The sequence below is a fragment of the Puma concolor genome, chromosome D4 (genome assembly GCF_028749965.1).
Source record: "Puma concolor isolate L17-30 chromosome D4, mPumCon1.1.hap2, whole genome shotgun sequence".
Lineage (NCBI taxonomy): Eukaryota > Metazoa > Chordata > Mammalia > Carnivora > Felidae > Puma > Puma concolor.
The window spans coordinates 44015347-44035145 of record NC_141679.1 but is presented as its reverse complement, the minus strand read 5'-3'; the positions used below and the strand labels follow the sequence as shown (position 1 = coordinate 44035145).

General features: G+C 43.1%; 1 protein-coding gene across 6 annotated transcripts in view; it reads right to left on the bottom strand.

Moving 5' to 3' along the window:
• Positions 1 to 19799, bottom strand: part of ADAMTSL1 (ADAMTS like 1) — an 885884-nt gene that overhangs the window by 162476 nt on the left and 703609 nt on the right. For all 6 annotated transcript variants that reach the window (XR_015243567.1, XM_086685377.1, XM_086685374.1 and 3 more), the window contains one exon: positions 13814 to 13943. Coding sequence is in view for 5 of the 6 variants with exons in the window: in XM_086685377.1 (XP_086541503.1) it covers positions 13814 to 13943 (130 nt within the window). In the remaining variant the exon portion in view is untranslated. The remainder of the gene's footprint in view (positions 1 to 13813; positions 13944 to 19799) is intronic.

The window sequence follows — 19799 nt, the reverse complement described above, 5'->3', positions numbered from 1 at the left end:
CAGAGCATGAACGGGGGAGGGGCAGAGAGAGAGGGAGACACAGAATCGGAAACAGGCTCCAGGCTCTGAGCCATCAGCCCAGAGCCTGACGCGGGGCTCGAACTCACGGACCGCAAGATCGTGACCTGGCTGAAGTCGGACGCTTAACCGACTGCGCCACCCAGGCGCCCCCCACATACACTTTTGACTCTAATAAAGCAAAAACCCACGTTTGGCCTGTGTCGTTTAACCAAGCCCAGAGTACAAATTTCCTGTTTGTTTACTCCTGCAATTGCAAAACAATTTCAGGGTCAGTTCCCAAACTGAGCTTTCTCTGTAATGCTGCTGTTTCTGTGTGTGAAGCAAATCTTCTGATGGCACTGGTGCAATAAGCAAATATTTGGAGGACTGATTGGACAGTGGGGCCCTGAAAACCAATCCTCTGGAATATCTCACATGGCAAGAGATGAAGTAGGGGCTTAAAAGAAGAAATAACAGAGAGTAATAATTCAGTATCTTGTACTTACACAACACCAAGTTTCACAGAACTCAGAGAACTTTGCAAAACTGTCTAACCCAAGAGTTCTTAACCTTGAATTTACAGCTGAGGGAAATGGCAGGGACTGTTTGAGCCAAGTGGTCCTTCCTTACACAGATACAAGGCCTTATGTTCTAGGTCTTCTTTCGAATCTCCTGAGCCATCAGAGCTCTCTGATGGCAGCATGGTACCTTGGAGAGACATGGAACTTATAGATAAATAATCAGGTTTCAAGTTCCAGTATTACCCATAGGGACAGAGATTCAATAAAGCTGATAGTAAATTAATCTGGCTTATTTTAAACAGTTGGCATCATTGCTACTATATTATGTGGTTATAGGACATAAATCTATCACCTCCCTGGTAATTAATGGGGGGTAACCAGAGATACTCTTATAATACAGAAGAATCAAGCATTTTTAGACTGATCTGGAAGACTAAAAGGGGACAGAAGGCAGAACACAAAACTGTCCCAAGGGCCTTTGAAATACCTGAAGTAGGACCTTAGAGGGAATATATAAGTAGTATATCAATTATATGTTAAATTTTTTAAAAAGTTTATTATGTATGTATGTATGTATGTATGTATGTATGTATTTAGAGAGCGTGAGCAGGTGAGGGGCAGAGAGAGAGAGAGAGAGAGAGAGAGAGAGAGAGAGAGAGAAAGAGAGAGAATCTCAAGCAGGTTCTTCACATGGGGCTCAAACCCACGAATGGTGGGATCATGATCTGAGCTAAAATTGAGAGTCAGATGCTTCACCAACTGAGCTACCCAGGCACCCCTCAATTGCATGTTTAAATAGAATTTCAGGAAAAAATACTTCAACATCTATAAGAACAAGAGGCTCAGCTCAGTGGCCACCTTTTCTGGGTCCCTTTCCCTGATCTGAATTATGTAACTCATATCACTGTTCCCAGAAAATAGCCATTTAATCTCTACCATGGCCATTATGACTGGACTGTAATGATCTGTTTGTGCAGCGGCCTCCAATAAATGTTAGTGCCTTGTCTCAGGGTTCCCATCCTAGATGTGTTTGTTTCTTCAGACCCTACAACACAGCAAAGATTTAATAAATGTTTGCTAAACTGAGTTCAATTTTTCCTTAGCCAGCAGAAAGTACTCACTTCCCAGGGGTTAGAGCTCATAGAATGAGGTATAATCAGGTATTCTTGGCTTACACTAGGCAGTCACTTTCCTCTGTAACAGAGCTTGTCTCTCTTTCCTTCAGGAAAAAAAGTGAGAGCCCCAGTTCCCTAAAGTGAGCACATATCACCCGCATCCTCCAAGCCAGGCACAACTTTTTACAGAGATATTTAAAAAAAAGAACACAAAACACCCACAGCTAATACCTGTCACTATTCACTGAGTATACTTGATATGTGCTGATTACTATGCTAAGCACTTAATATACATATCTTCACAACAATTACCTAAGAGTTAAAGATGAAGAAACTGAAGTTCTGAAACTATCTGCCAAGGTCAGTGAAAAGTATGTTACATGAACTGATGTTATACCAGATTTTATGCTCTCAAGCCCATGTTTTTAAGGCTGGGATGAAGGACAGGGGGTCAGTCACTTACACTTCAGTAAGAATTAGCTTAGGTCATTTTGCTTTCCCAATTCTCAGTTGAGTTGAGTTGAATAAATGGTAGATGGGTGGTGGGAGAAAAAGGGCTGAAAGAATTGGGGCCCTGCACAAGTGGTAAAGAAGGGTCATCTGGGAATTTGGGTAGTCAGAGGGCAAGGTAATTAGAATTAAGTTTCTGGGGAAGAGAGAAAAGAGGTACAAGGAGAGTCAGAGAAGGCAGTGGCATAGAAGAGGAGTCAGAGAGTCAGGGACCCATGGTTGCACTGGGGAAACTGGGGAAAGAGAAGTGTGTGTGTGTGTGTGTGTGTGTGTGTGTGTGTGTGTGTGTGTGTAAGAGAGTAATGGTGTTGGTAATTTACAACATGAACAGGCCATCAACTAGGCATAAACTAAGCTAGTGGTTGTTCATAGTGGCAAAGATGCAAGGTTCCAAGATAGTTGCACCAATGGCTTCCAGATTCATAAGCCCAGGCTGCATCTCTCTGGAGAACTTAGTATTTCTTTATAAAAAAAATTTTTTTTCAAGGAACTGAGTGCTTTACCTAATGAAAGTGCTGGATTTTAAGATATTCACTTTAGGTCTATTCAGTTTCTCTTTTAGCATGGTTCATTTCCTATATGTATTGAGAAGCGTGTGCTGTAAATGAATTTTTCACTGTCCCTTAAGCACTATATTTTACCCTTGGCAACTGAAGTATGAGATGAAGGTTATTTGCTGGAGATAAAGAAGAGCCTATTAACTTGTTTGTGATCTTTGCTAGGTTATAAACTTCTATGGGACTAGAGGGCTGGTTCTTTTCACTGTGGTAATTCCCATGTCTAGAATAGGATAGGGGATAGATCAATGGATGGAGGGAGGCATGGTTAAAAGGATGCAATGGTTAAATGGATGAACCACAAGCTCTTTAGTAATGGCTTTGGAATTAAACGTATCTTGTTCAAAATTTGCACCTGCTGCCAGCTAGTTACGTGATCCATCTAAAGACCCATTTTCCTCAGGTATAAAGTTAAGTTAGGAACAGTAAATCCTCATAAAATCATGGGGAGAATTAAACAAAATAATGTATGTAAAGTGAGGAACACAGTGCCTGGTATATTGTGAGCTCTCCTAGACGGAAGCTTTTAGGGAAACCCTACATTGCTCAAAGATGCCCTGTGAAGGCTAGTGAGTTTGTGGAGACAAGATGCCCTGTACCTTATCTGTATTCTGGGTTGGATTTTACTTCTTTCCTTTACTCTATTTTTTTTAAGTTTATTTATTTATCTTGGGGGCGAGATTGAGAGAGAGAGAGAGAGAGCGAGCACGAGCATGCACAAGAGGGGAGGGACAGAGAGAGAGGGAAAGAGAGAATTCTGAGCAGGTTCTGTCAGTGCAGAGCCCTACATGGGCTCCATCCCATGAACCATGAGATCATGACCTGAGCTGAAATCAAGAGTTGGATGCTTAACCAACCGAGCAACCCAGGCACCCTGACTTTTTTCTTTTTCTTTCCTTCCTTCTTCCCTTTCCTCCTCTCTCCCACAAATATTTGAGGAGACAACTGGCTAGGAATAACATTATTTATATGTAAATAACAATATTTACATAAATACTTATATTTCTTCCTGACTTATCACAGGCTTTTTTGACTGTTAGGACATAGCTGGTCATTTCCAGGACTCACACCTCCCTTGCCCATGAGCATTACTTTTTTCAATCATATCTCCTAGGATATCAACCTTTTAGCAACATTTAGACTCTGCTCCCACTTCATCATCTCATTATTGTTCTTACAAAAAACAGACCTCATAGGATTAGGTGTTAAAGTTAAATGCAACGTCCCGACAACTGCTACTTTTGTAGGCTTGGTGGAATCCATGAGAACCAGCACCCCTGCCTCCTGTTCCAGAGACACCTAAGGAACCTGGCAAGAACTGTACAGAAAGCTGGCTTGAAGCTAGGCTCTACCTGTGCCCGCCCCTTTGCTTTGCTCCTACATTAGCTGGTTTAGAAAATTTAAAAATAAACTGTAATGACTATAAAATAAATAGGATGGTTTTCTTACATTGTATGGTTTCCTGCAGAGGGAACTAAGAGGGCTGGAAGAGCGCTATTTTTTGAGCATCTATTACATGAGGTAGGAATTGTCTGAGTATTTTGCATACATGATCATCTATACAACCCCCCTCTGTGGTTTGGGCAATTATCTCCATCTTATAGTTAAGGACAAGCCAGTCGTAGAGAAATAAAGTAGTTGGCCTAAGGCCACGAAGAAAATAAGGAGGCCAACATCTATCTAATCTCAAAAACCTACGATTTTTGCCTTATGGCCGGCAGTCTTCCTCTTCCTGCTGGGGAATGTTGAGCTTTGGCATCGCCAAGTTTCCTTTTGGTTCTTGTCCTGAAGCCACCCATTCCCTTGTTACTGAGATTCCTATTAGGAGCAATATTTAAAAAATTATGCTCAGATGATCATGAGCTACCTCTCCCAGAGGCGCATATACCATCAAAGCAAACCACGGCTGGAGTAAGTGTCAAGGTCTATGCAACCAGGGTAGAAAGCCCTTTTTGGCTCTTTGAATCACCTGAGGAGCTCCCTCTGGCCAGCCAGAAAGGCAGTTATATCCACTCACTCAGGACCTGGAGTCAATATCAGTGAGTCACAGAGAAGGCACCCCCTTCAGCTGTGCTAGCATGCAGCCTGTGTCCATGTCAGTCCAGGCCTCAAGGATAGTCACTCCACAAGTGAAATAAAAAGCTCCATGAGAAAGTAGTGAGTAGTGGTGGGTCTGGGAGCCGTGTTAATCCAATGACAATCACTCTAAGCTTCAGTGTGTCACTAACACAAACACAGAAATTTCCTGAAGCCCTGGTAAAGATAATTAGACAAAATGATGACGGAAAAAAAAAAAAAAAAAAGAACAGTAAAGACGAATTTGAAAGAAGAACACTGATTCACCACAGGAAAGAAAGTTGGCTGGGCTCTGCTCTGTGACAGACCTTTCTGTAACTGTGGCAGATAACCTGAGAAATGCCTCATTTTGGGCGGGCACCATGACAGGAATAATATCTTCAGAAGGATGAACTGTTTTTCAACTGTATCCCTCAGGTTATTGGGCACGAATCAGGGCAATCTCTTTTTCAGTCCTTCATTTTTATGTTGCTTAAACATCTCTTTTTCTCTAAGTCTTTTTCCTATGTCTTTATTTTCCAAGCTTAAGGAACATAGTGACATAGATTTCTAACACTACGGTCACAGGAAATCTCTTCATCTCAAATTGCACATGAGGTCTTCATTCAAAATCTCCAAAGAAGTCATTGGGTACACTGAGGGAGCGACAAGTCTCCTTTCAAAGTGTTGGCCAAATTATTGCTTGCCCTTAAATGATTACTTCAGACTTTGGAAACACTGGTTTATAAGAAAAGGCAAAAAAAAAAAAAAAAAAAAAAAGTGAAAAAGATTTACTTTGGGAGTCTCCACTCTACCCCTGTTGATGGATTTGTAAGCTGGAAGGTTTGTGAACTATAAAACTCTAATGTTTCATCACCATATCTCCAACAGGGAGCTATCAGGTGGTGATAGTTCCATCCTCACGGTCTTACATGCAACGGGATTGATGACTGGTTCAGATACATCAGCTCTTGGAGCGGTGAAGAATGCAGGAGGTTTTTTAGTTGAATAACTATCTTTAGAAGGGCGGCACTTAAAAGTAGCTGTGATAAGAAATATCCAATGGCTTCCTCAGGACCATTCCCCAGACTCTGCTTCAGGGAACAAAGTGGGTTTTTCATCACTGTATTCTCAGCCCAATGCCTGGCACAAAATAGGCATTCAACAAAATTGTTCAATGGGGGTTGAGTGAAGAGAAATCCTTGTTATCTTAAAGGACACCAGAACATTCTAAGCCAGGGGATGCAGAATATTTTCTATTCTTTTCCACATGGACAAACACCACTGAAATATTTTTAGTGTTCATCCTTACAGTGTTCCACCATCCTGGGTGCTCTTGCCTAAATTTATCTTATGGAAATCCAAATCTTGTTCCCTATAGACTTCTCAGCGCTCTTTAAGTTATAGTTAAAGCTCAGGTCCTTTTTTTGACTAACCAAAATGCTATATCTTCAGGACTTAAATTTGACTCAAGGCATATTCCTAATAGAATTCACTTTTTCATTCTTGAAAAGCTTCAGTTCTGTGGCTAATTATCATTACCTCTGAAGGATCAAACAGTGTTAGAGCTGGAAGGGCCCAGGAATTATCAAACTGCACCTCTCATTGCTTCCTTTATGACTCTCTTGCTTTGGGCTCTGTCCTCCTGGCAGGTGCACAAGCTGAGTCCACACCACCCTGGCTTGACTGTGGGAGCACAGGAAATGCTAACATACCCCAGGCAAGAGGTCATTATCACTCTCAGTGAAAACGTAATGGTGTAGATCACACAGAGCACACTATTTGTGACTCTACAGGAGAAAAAGTACAGATGCCTATAAGACAATACAAGCTAGCCACTGTTAACACTTCTGTTCTGTTGAGTGAACAGCTAGAGTCATTTTTCTCCAAGCACATATACCTATTCTGCTCTCCCTGTTTAAGTCGTTCAATGGCTCTCCACTGCCTCTAGGACACAAAGTTCAAACAACTTAACCTAGCCCATTGAGCATCCTGGATCTGGCCCGGCTTACCCTCTAACACCAGCTTCCACTCTTGTCTTCCCTCTGTGCTCATGCCTTCCTTTTGCCTGCAACATCTCTTGCTTTCTTCTTTGCCTTAGGCAGCTCCTGATTATGCCTTAGGACGCAGCACAGGCATCACCTCCTCCAGGAAGAATTTCCTCAGCCTCATGCTACCACAGAACCCCATGCTTATCTCGTTCACAGCAGTTTCTGTTTTGAAATCTTCCTCCTCTGCTAACTAGTCACTCCTTTAGAACAGGATTCTAAACAGTCATCTCTTAGGGCCAAATATGAGCAGACTGCTGTACCTGAAGATGCTTAGAAAACTTTTATTTTTTAATGAATTGAGAAATAAAACACTTTCTGCCATATTTTTGGTGCAGAAGTTTAACTTCAATCGATGATCTATATAAGGACTTTCTCAGAGTCCAGGCAGAGCTATGTGGTCTAAGGGGCTGTCCAATTACAGAGATGTTAAGAAACAAGGAATGCTTGTCTTCCGGGACTTAATTGAGCAGGTTTTCCTAAAGCTAATGTTTCTATGTTTTTAGAATGAGTCGTTTGTGCTTTCAGGTGCCATGATGGGAAGGTAGAATCGGTCCCTTGATTCTTACCCCAGACTCATGCAACGACTAACTCTATGCATGCAAAACAATTCCTAATACCATCAAAGCTCATTTCACAGAGGTTGGAGGTTGATATCATAGGTGATGTGTAACCATGGAAAGGGCTCTCTTTATGAGAAATGGAGATTTAAGCCCTGAGGCAAGCATATACGTGACGTTTATCCTTGTTGATGTCAAAATGCTGCTGGCAATGATTCTGATCACTGGGCCAACACATTCCTGGGGAGAGAAATAACAGAGGCTGCCATTGGGCCAATCAGGGCCAATAGTTAAGAAACAGGTCTTGGCAGGTTCCTCTGTTGTAACTTGTCCATCAGTGGAAGAAAAGAGGGAGACGGTGTAATTATGCATCTGGATTTACCAAGGAGGATGACGCTAGTAATAGCATTAACTCTCCAAAGGCGCCTGAATATGGCCTCCAAATCTGGACTCAATTTCTGTGGACGCCAGTGAGCTTTGGTGTGCTTTTGCTTTAAGTGCTTAAAAGTTAGTACGGACAGAGCCAAAAGGCAGCATATGGAAACTCTGGGAACACAGCAGAAGATAAACCAATATTTGGAGAGCATGTTGAAACAGTAACCCTTAAAACAAGTTGTCAAAGGGGAAGGTGCCTGCAAAGCTTTGAAAGCTCCATCAAATAAATTAAAGCGTGGTTGTGTAAAAAGGCAACACCTTCTGCTCTAGCCATTTTCGGCCAGTATAAAAGAAAATTAGAAATTGGAAATCATTTGCTGCTAGTACGCATGGATTTTGTTAGTGAATAATAAAATAGGCATTGTGAAGTCTGCTTTTAAAGAGGAGACTCTGTGACCTTTAAGACGTTTTTCTTAACTCTCTCGTCTCAAATAGGGATTCTCAAACTTCTTTTATAGTTCTTGCTGGTTTGAGGAACCACCCTAGGTCTGAGAAAAGAGACTGGGGTTGGGGCGAGGGGCAGAAACCAAGTGCTGTTCCTGGAATTATGGGCTTTTTCCCCCCTTCACTGTTTATCTATTCTGCACCACTCAGCTGTTCTCTGTTGCACAGAAATAAAAGTTTAGTTTAAAAAGTATGTTAGAACAAAGCTGCAGAAATTGCCTGGAATTTCCTTCATTTTCAGCCATCTGGCTTTCATTGCTTACTTTTTTCCCCTCCTCCACGTACGTTTACCAAATCTTTTCAGCACACGCTGGCCAAGCTATCAAATGCTTATAATTAATAACAGCCATACTCTCTCTCTCTCTCTCTCTCTCTCTCTCTCTTTTTTAAGGTAGTGCTTTCTGGCTTTCCTTGGGCTGTTCATGTCACTGCTCGTATAAACCAGGGAGATGGTCAGTAAAACTTAATTATTCAGACTCAGTTGAATAAGAGAGAAAATCTCATCAAATGTGAGTCCAGAGTACAAAACATTACGTTTTATTTCAAACTAAAAGTATTTCTCACCAAGAAAGGAAAGAGAAGAAGAGAATTTTTCTGAGTTCCCACTAAAATCCTATTTAGAGATGAAGAATCTGGGGAACCAAAAAGGTCATGTAGCTAAACATGACACAGCAGTCTCTGAACACAGGTCTAAAGCTATCTGCTGGTTTTTATTTTGGTGGTCTTAGGGATGGGAAAGATTTTTAGCACATATTATTAAGTGAAAAATCAAATTGCCAAGTAATATATACAATATGATCCCATTTGCAAAGGGAGGAAAATCTTATGTATGTGTAAATGTTTATATATGTATATAAATTCATAGAAAAAGGTCTGGAAAGCTATGTCCCAAACCATTAACGGTGGCTATCTCCAGGGAGAAGGTTCTGGAGCTGTAGAGTATGGTGGTGAAAAGAGGACACATGTCTTTCTTCCTTGATTACTTCTGCTATGCTTGACTTTTAAAGAGTGAGAATATTCATATATTACTTGCATAACTATAACAGTCAGAAGCCTTCTTACTTGGAAGAGGAGGCTAAGCTCTTTCCTAATGACTGATTTTAGCTCCTTTTTGAACATTTCTACCTTAAGCTGGTCTATCCCACCAGTGAAGGTGAGCAGTGGAGGGGTTTCTAGACACAAATGACAGAGATGGTGCTAAAGGTACCTCAAATAGTTTTTCTTCCTTGTAATTAAAACATCTTTGCTGCCAACTTTGATGCACTATTCTCATTGTCAGCTCACAAGTAAAAACGGTCCTAATTTCTTCTGGCCAATTTTAGGCAAGGTTGTTAAGGGCTGTATTACTTTCCATCTCTCCTGACAATTAGACTCCTCCCTGGGTAGTGCTAACAAGTCACTCAACCTCCATTGGGTCCGCTCTCTCCTCTATTAAGGATTGCCCTCTCACTATTATTTGGGGGGATACTTTGCCATACATGGCTGCTAGGTAACATAAGGGGTTACTTATCCTAAGTCTATTTATACTTTGAGTTGATATTTAAAACCTTAAAGTTATAGAAGGGACTCTAATAATGGCATTTTTAGCATCATCTGGTGGGTGGAAGAGAGGGGATAGAGGATGGAGAACAGAGATAGCTTTGGTGTCTTCCCAGCTATCATTAATACTCAAATCTAAATATTACTCGGTATAGGGGTGCCTGGCTGGCTCAGTTGGTTAAATGTCTGACTTCGGCTCAGGTCATGATCTCACAGCTAGTGGGTTCGAGCCCCATGTCGGGCTCTGTGCTGACAGCTCAGAGCCTGGAGCCTGCTTTGGATTCTGTGTCTCCCTCTCTCTATGTCCCTTTCCCACTCACACTCTGTCTCCCTCTCTCTCTCTCTCTCTCTAATGTTTAAATAAACATTAAAAAATTTAAAAAATATTACTCTGTATACATTTGGTCCTGGTCCATTATGCCCATGTATTCAATAAGCACTTAATGAGCACCTGCTATGTGTCAAACAGTATGCCAGCTGCTAGTTCCAGAGAGAGGTGGGTTTGGACATAGAGCTGATAGTGTGGACTTCTTTAAAATACAGTCCTCTTCAATAGGTACCTACTATTTTTTAAAGTGCCTTAAAAATGCAGGCAGTCCATGCTTGCTCGCTCTCTCTCTCTCTCTGTCTCTCTGTCTCTCTCTCTCTCTCTCTCACACACACACACACACACACACACACACACACACTGGAACAATCAGACACCTCCAGCTTGAGAGTCTCCTCCTTGCTGTGGAGAGCTGGGTGTGAGAATGCAGGGAACCTGGAGAAAGTTAGACACGCGCTTCTGATACCAGCCCTGCTATCCACACAGAGTAAGTCAGGAGAAGGTATATTTAATCTCAGAAAGATGCCCAGAGGGGACGCACCCTCTAGGCCTTTGGCATTTTCTGTGTGATAACTCTGACCACACATAAGAGGAAAAAGTGGCTCTCTGATCTGTGTATTAGGACTGATAGCTGTCTGGGAAAGCCACTTGTCCTAACTGGTGGCCACCTCTCAGACGTAAACCCTGTGACCAAGACTGGAAACGTCATTTCTGCATGTCCCATAGAAAGTGCTATGGTGCTCTGAACACACGGACATCAGCACAGACCAAGAGCCCAAAAGACAATACATAGGAACTTGGGGCCCATTAGAGGACACCCTAAAATGTGCAGGGAACACTGATCTGTACACGAAAAGAATTGTGAATTAAAGATTTAAATTATTCGACGGAACAGGTTATTGGGAAAACAGTGTACTATTATGTCCCTACCAAATCCATTTCTCTTCTATGTACACCTTACACCTAGTTTCCAAATGAGAGATTGTTTCCCCTCTGATGTCACACTGAAATAGCTCACAGGAAATGCACCTCCATACATGACTCACTTTTTTTTTTTTTTTTGCAGAATAGCCATTCTTTTTTTTTAATTTTTTTTTTTCAACGTTTATTTATTTTTGGGACAGAGAGAGACAGAGCATGAACGGGCGAGGGGCAGAGAGAGAGGGAGACACAGAACCGGAAACAGGCTCCAGGCTCTGAGCCATCAGCCCAGAGCCCGACGCGGGGCTCGAACTCACGGACCGCGAGATCGTGACCTGGCTGAAGTCGGACGCTTAACCGACTGCGCCACCCAGGCGCCCCCATGACTCACTTTTAAGATGAAAATCTGCTTTGGCTCTTTAACACGAGATGAAGAGTGGTATCAGGCCACTGTATGTCAGCCCTCTCTTGTTTTAATTAGCATCAGTCTACAAATACTCAGCTCTGGACGGTCGGCCCAAGGAACCCCTGGCTGTGCCCTGTAAGAGAGGCCTTGCCTGTCAGTCTGATAATTGGCTGGTGGGAGATTAAAGCACCGAGTTTATCTGGAGCAAATGCAATAAAGTTAAGCCTAACAAGGGTCCTTGTCTTGGAGTCAATATAAAGGTCGTAGAGTAAATTAAGCCTATCTAATTTAACTATGTTCAGTACTTTGAGGATGGGAAGTAACACCTTGTGTCTTCTTCCTTCTGCTGCCCAGGAAGGGTCGGATTTAGTGGCTGCAAATCCCACAAGATCTTTAGCTGGTCCTGGGTGCTGACTTCTCAGCATTGCCTCAGCTCATCACAGCATTTGGATATCATTACCACACTGGAATGTGGTTAGACACTTAGGCTTGTTTTTAAAGTGATGGTAAGTAAGCGGAACAGAAATGACATCAATTAGCAGCACACAGCGGTAGCGGTCCAGTGTGTCTGCCTATAGACTAATGAAGACTCGTGGGATATTTGAGAAGGATGTGGTCACCTCAGACCATCTCCTACCGCCTGTTCATTTTGCATATACGGAAACAGAAAGGGCAGACATCTTGCCCCACGTCACATGGCTGGTGGGTGACAAAGCTAGGGTGAGAACCTCTGGACCTCCTAGCCAAGGTCCTTACAGGCCGTCCAGGCCCAACCCACTCTGCTTGTTCTTGGGAGAACGCAGTCAGACGGAAGAGGTTTGTACCCCCTTGCCCATGCACTTAGGTCTGCCCAACTGGAAAACTGTGAGGTTAGGTGGGAGATGAGGGACCAGGTCAAACAGGGACAGAAAAGAGGTTTCTTGGGATTCTACGCACTAGATCTAGCCTTTTCTGGGTCTGGCCCTCGATTCTATTTTTCTGGCTGCTGTTCTCCTGGGTGGAGTGCTGCTCCAAGTAGTGGCTGACTGCTTTGCCGGTTGCCATGGAGATGGTGGTACCATAGGCCCTCCTTATTTCTGCATCGGAAGGGGGAAGCAAGCCCACCATCCAGATCGATATATGAAACACCTCGGGGCGCCTGGGTGGCTCAGTCCGTTAAGTGTCCGACTTCAGCTCAGGTCTCAATCTCGCGGTTCATGGGTTCGAGCCCCGCGTCCGGCTCTGTGCTGACAGCTCGGAGCCTGGAGCCTGCTTCGGATTCTGTGTCTCCCTCTCTCTCTGTCCCTCCCCTGCACACACTGTGTCTCTTTGTCTCTCAAGAATAAACATTAATTTTTTTAAAAAAAATTAAAAAAAGGTAACCTGAAAAAAATATATACATGGAACACTTCTGGTGACCAGCAGAAGTGTCACTATCAGCTTGTATCCTGATTTGGCCTGTGATTTGTACCCTTTAAGTTCCTAAGAAAGGCATTTTGTTGACTGAGAAATAAGACAAGCTGCCTCAGCAAATTATTGTCCATGCCTAAAGGCAACGCCCTGCTTCTTCCATGTTACTTTGCAGAAACAGAAGAGATATCGTTCAGAAACGGCATTCCCCTTCCTATGTAGGATATGACCTTATCTCATAATATTCTTCATCCCATCAGTACACTTGAAAGTCTGGCTTTGGTTCTTTAACCATCTCCCTTTGAAACCAGAATCACCGATGAGATGGCTTAGCTTCTACAGAGATTTGTTCCAGAGAAGTATCTGCAGGCAAGTCTTTCAAGACACCATAAAATTGTGTGGACTGGAGCAGTGATTGGATTGATTAACTAAGGCTCAAGGTCGGGTAAAAACGAGACCCAGGCAGGACCAAAAAATGAAATGCTCTAATTGATTTTATGCATGTGGAATGACACACATACACTCCAGAGCACGCTATAATGAATCTGCATGCTGTGTGCATGCGGATTTCACAGCAGATCAATTATACCACCCAGCCACCCTGCAGTCCACAAGCCAATCTGTTACTATGCCGTGAGGGCTTGGGATACCAGCTAAAAGTGGCCGAGACCCTGAAGACTGCGGTCCTTCAAGTTCCTTTAGGAGATAGCACGACAGCACGTGCACAGCCACAGACGCCACGGGGCTCATTTCAGTGTACGGAGCTTTCTGGACCCTGAGCATGACCATTGGGCTGGAATTCCAAAGCCCTGGTTTCAATTAAACTTAAGTGGATTTGACTAAAAGTTTGAACTGATGCTAATTGGTTTTCAAAACACTGGGTTTTGAACAAGAAGCGTTCTGGTCTTGCGCTGTGGACAGATGCACCCTACCCTGAACGCGCTCCTGGGAAGCAAGGGCAGGCGCCGCGCCCTTCGCCCCTTACCTGGCCGGGCAGGGATCCAAACTGCAAGATTTGAGGAGCCGGGGGGGTCGGCGGCTGGTCACACACAGGTTCTCATCAGCAGGCTCCCGCGTCTGTTTGTTCAGGCAGCTCACCACAGCCTCCTGGACACCTGCGTACAAATCACACTGTCAGGCCAGAGTGGGCGTGTGTGGGGTGATGAAGTGTAGACAAGGCAGCTGGTGGGAGGCCTCTGTGATTGGTAGGACTCTGGCTGCGTGTCGGAGAACGCAGCTTAAAGCCCAGGACTGCCCATCTTGTCAGGCATCGCTCGATCAGGGAGAAAGTACTCTTGAGTTTGAACCTCTGTAAATGTGACCCTTGAGGAGGGCAACTTCCCTCATGGGAGAGCTGGCCACCAGTCCCGACGAAATGCTTTAAAACAATGCCACCAAAGCCATAGAGCTGCCAAAGCGGGAGTGTGATAATTTAATGCAGAAGGAGGGCAGGGTGACAAAAAAAAAAAATGTCCCCAAGACCTTCACACGTTATATTTTAATCAACAGGCGACTGTTGTATTTGGAAGGGAGGCCAAGAGCTGCGTTTTAATAGCCAATATTCTGCAGACTGCTGTTCTCCGGGGGCCTTGCCTTGAGGACTCCAATCTTTGCTGGTTTCCTTTTGATTCTAGTTCATGTCTTTAGTGACCTGGGCGGCTTTGGAAGTTGGAACAAAAGCAAGAGAACGAGGTACACAATGACTATACCCATGAAACACAATCTTTCCTACATGCATGGGAGATACTGCTCCCACAGACACTTGCGTGTCTCTGACATGAGTTTGAGCAGTGGCTGGTACAGAGTTATTGGCAGGTCTTCTGAGGTGGTGTGCAGGACCCCTAATGGAGACCTTAATGGAGCAAGGAAACATTTAGGTGGGTATGGTAATGACCAGACATTTCATGCAGGTGCCCACGGTCATAGTAAGAGTCAAAATCCACAGGTGGGACATTACTAGTCGGGTGTCAATGCTAAGAGCTTGACATGCACCACGCAATTCTCCCAATTCCATGAGGTAAGTGCTATTTTTATCCCATTTTACAGATAAGGACACTGAGGCTTAGAAAGGCGAAGAGACTTGCTAAGGTCACGTAGTTGATAAGCAGTGAGGCAATGCCTTAGCACTGGAGCTTTTAATGACAGGACTAACATTTAAAAATACTAAAAGGCTGCTTCTATCTGCTAGAGATCTTCGGGAATAACCTAGACATTTGTCTGGGATCACTTCAGTAGAGGGCAGGGTAAGGAAGAGTCCAGATGAGACATTCTTGATACTCTGCTTTCAGTCATACATAGCTGTGTATAAAAAGATACATACAGCTTAATATATCTATGTGTAGTTAAATATTTGTATATGATTTTGGCAGAGTACGTGACAACCTATATAATTAGTTTTGTATATAAATACACAAACATTTTCTTGTTCTTATTTTCTGTCTTGCTTTATCAAAAGTACCCAATATATACAACTGCCCTAATCAGTTATTAGTCCTGCTCCTTCCCTCATGCCATCTATCCCATATTTCTCCAAGTAGTTATTACTTCAATCAACAGGCTGTTTCCTTTTTTTTTTTTTTTAAGGTTTATTTATTTTTGAGAGAGAGAGAGAGGCAGAGTGGAGTAGGGGAGGGGCAGAGGGGGAGACAGAATCCAAAGCAGGCTCCAGGCTCCGAGCTGTCAGCAAAGAGCCTGATATGGGGTTCGAAACCATGAACTGTGAGATCATGACCTGAGCCGATGTCAGACGTTTAACTGACTGAGTCACCCAGTTGCCCCCACAGGCCAAAGTTTCCTAAGGTGATGTTATACGGACTGAGGTCACTCGGAAAGACTGCCATTTAACAAGTGACATTTTGGGGTGCCTGGTGGCTCAGCTGGTTAAATGTCTGACTCTTGATTTCAGCTCAGGTCATGATCTCACGGTCATGAGACTGAGCCCTGCTTCAGGCTCTGTGCTGGTGTGGAGCCTGCTTAAGATTCTCTCTCTTTCTCTCTCTCTGACCTTCCCCAACTTGCATTCTTTCTCTCTAAAAGAAGATGACATTTTATTTATTTATTTTTTACAGTTTATTCATTTATTTTGAGAGAGACAGAGATAGCATGAGTGGGGGAGGGACAGAGAGAGAAGGAGAGAGAAAACCCTAAGCAGGCTCCCTTCTGCCAGCCTAGAGCCTGACACAGGGCTCGAACCCACGAAACTGTGAGCCACTTAACCGGCTGAGCTACCCAGGCTCCCGGAAAGTGACATTTTAAAGCCAGAATTGGAAGCACCTTTCCCAGAAGTCTGACAAATTAAACCTTTTCAAAAATCACAGTATTTACTTTGAGCACATGCATGTAAATTTTCTATTTCTTAAGCTTTTTGTGAGCTTTAAAATTTAAATATATCATGGTCAGTTCAGGCTGGAGCATTTGCAATTTCTACTAGACATTCAAGCTATCCCGCCAGATTCCATAATGCTGGCTCTAGGGTGTTGCTCTCTTTGATTGCAGCTGGGATGAGCCATTTGAAATTCATGGTATGACAATGTAGCAAAACATTTCACAAGAAACGGTTGAAATCATCACTGATACTTCCCCCTGGGAGAGTCCGGCATTAAGGTAATGATGACAAAGTGCTGGATGAAGCTAAGTCTTCTATACAGAATCAAGACCTGGGGTTATATTAGAAATTAGGCTTTCAGGGGTGCCTGGGTGGCTCAGTCGGTTAAACGTCTGACTTCGGCTCAGGTCATGATCTCGCGGTTCGTGAGTTTGAGCCCCATGTCGGGCTGTGCTGACAGCTCAGAGCCCGGCACCTGCTTCAGATTCTGTGTCTCCCTCTTTCTCTGCCCTTCCCTTGCTCACACTGTCTCTGTCTCTCAAAAATAAATAAACGTTAAAAAAAAAAGAAATTAGGCTTTCAATTCATTTGGGTACCTGTTAATATTCAAGAGATTCTAAACGTCACTCTAAAATACATTTTCGCTTTTTCCGGCTACTGAATACTTTATGAAATTGAGTCGATGACATCAGCAGGAAGTGATCCCTGGTCCTACCACTTCCCCCAGTTGGAAGGGCTTTAGGTGTGGAGCTGTGTGGATGGTGGGCTCTGTTTCTCCTTCACGAACTCCTAGTTTATACCACTGAAGTCCTTCTATCACTGCAAAGAACAAGGGTCTCAAGGGCTAACACTTCTAAAAGGACGTCAGTATTGTCCTCTTAGATATGCGTGTGGAACACAAATTTTCATTACCCCAAACCAATAAACTTTAGCTCCAGATAAGTATCACCTGGGAGGTGGTTAAGTGCTGAGATTAAGCAGCATTCCAGAGTTACCAAATTCGAATCTAACATATCATAAAACGAAACACGAGGCCTCAGCGGCACTGTGTTAAATGTCCCTAGCCATAGGGGCCATTTACTGGCATTCTTAGGTGGGGCCTTGGGTGCTGAGGGAAACTAAGGACAGAGCTCTGTCATTTTAAGAAGTATCTGGGACCAGCCCTGTGGTCAACACACAATACATTTTTGTGGTGTGATGCAGGAAATGCCTCAAGGGCAGGGCATTGTGAGCACAGTGCTGTGTAGGCCAAGGGGAGGTGGGAGAGGGCCGCCTGGGGGAAGGCACATGGAGGGAGGGAGCTGCCCTGGAATGGGGAGCGTGGGAAGTCACAGTAGGGAGGGCATGTGAAAACCTCACCTGTGAGGTCACAGCAAGCATACTTGGCCCAGCGGAGTTGGCCAGGATGTGAGAAGTTGGCTCAACAAATGCGTGCTCTTTCCTAATAGGCTAATATATGCACTTAGAAGGACATTTTGAACCAACACAGAACACATGTTTAAGCACACGACTTCACGATTCTGAGTTTTCCTTTCTTGACAGAAACAAAGGAGAGAGGACTCGTAAGGAAGGGGAGTGGCAGGTATAAGACTTCACCTTTCATTCTTGCACAAGTAAATCTCAAGTTTTCCCTCAGCTAGGTTTTAATGTTGATTTTACCGTCTAGGAGTTCAATGTAATAAAGCTGTTCAGGTTCAAAGCCACTCTCCTTGACCACACCTATTAGTTCACATGTGGGAAATTAAAATATAACAAGGAGATGATAGTGGGACGCAGGACACATATCTGAACAGGTTAGGCTAACTTTCAATCTTCCAGAAAATGGGATTTTCAGTGTTCATATCTCCCAGAAGAGCATAATTGTTACGTGATCTTTGATGACAGCTTGGGGAAACACAGCCACCAACCATAGCCTAAATTACTAACTAGTTCCTTCTGGCTGCTACCTCTGCTAGGTGAAAGGTTCCTTCTGTATCTATCCAGTGTTAGCTCTTGAGATAGGGAAGACAATAAAATACACTGACCAGCCTTAAAACCCAAAATTGATTTAAAAGTTACCTGTTAATCCTGCACATTTTTGGTAGGCTTCAGTAAGAATGATTAAAAATATATATAACCTTGTGGGTTATATTTCGGTGAAAGATCAAAGTAGCACAATGTTACTGCCAAGCACTGACTTCAAAATATACATGTCCCATATAGTGAAATGATTTTTTAGTGCATATGGGCATCATATGGACCATATAACACAACCATATTTTCACCACTTTGGAATTTTCAACTCTACCATTTTAGGTGCAAATATATTACCTTGGCACAGTTACATAAGTGTAGGTAAGCATGCACAGTTGTTGACAGTTAAAGACATAAGACATTTCAGTAACTTTACCCTGCCTTGGCTATAAAGGATGCACAATTTATGTTATACAAAGACGCTCAGTTCCTACAGGCAGAGATCAACTGTATATCAAACCCCCAAATCTTATTTCCAAATCAGTATCTTCTGAAAACATTTGAAATTAAAACCACTCCACATGCTCTCTACACTTTGAGTTTTATACCACTGGTTGATCAGCAGAATGGTTAGATAAAGGTATCTGGTTATTTATTATTCCATTACTGCATCTATTTTTTCCATCTGCTCATAAAGTTCCAGGCTTGACTTGTAACTGAGAACCAGAACTGAGAGACCATAAGTAAAAAAAAATTTTCCAAAGCAAATTCATTTTAGACTAGGGATAACGATGGTTCCTTTCAGGTGATGATGGAAATTGGGGATAAACACACCCCTTCTGAAATCTTGAGTCACTTGTTATATTGGAAAGAAGCAGTTGTGCCTATGGGTTGTGGTCTTTCCACCTGACTTCTCAGCTCCTGCCGGGGCTCAGAGATCACTGAGGCTTATTTAACACTTCTCCTTTGGTAGGCATAGAAGGAAAGATGCCCTCAATGTGTGTGGAGAAGAACACAAGGACAGAGATTAGCTGCGTTGCAGGAAATTCTTCCAGAATCAGAAGGAAGATTTTAGGTTTTAAAATAACAGGGCCCTCCATTAAGACACTTAACAATTTCAGTTTGACACTGGAAGACTTGGAAACAAACAAGAACCTCAAGGTCAACACTATTAAATGCTTGCTAAAAGATCTGATGGAGAAAATGGATTCTTTGCTAGTATGTACTTGTTCCACTAGTATTCCTTTGCAACTGCATGTGAAAATTTTGGGCACAAGTACTTGTACATTCATTCTCACTAACGATAAGACGCCTTTTTAAAAGGGTTTCCAAAATGCCATGGTTTAGAAGCCATTTTTGGAAAATAATTTTATTAAAAAAATTTTTTTTAAATGTTTATTAATTTTTGAGACAATGCGAGAGACAGAGTGCAAGCAGCAGAGGGGCAGACAGAGGGAGACAACGAATCTGAAGCAGGCTCCAGGCTCTGAGCTGTCAGCCCAGAGCCCGATGCGGGGCTCGAACTCACCAACCGTGAGATCATGACCTGAGCCAAAGTCGGACACTTAACCGACTGAGCCACTCAGGTGCCCCTGGAAAATAATTTTAATACTTTTTTATACCAGTTGAAAAACTTTGCTAGCAATACAGAACCATAAGGTGCCAAAGGGGGTTACTGCTAGCCACTGAGAGA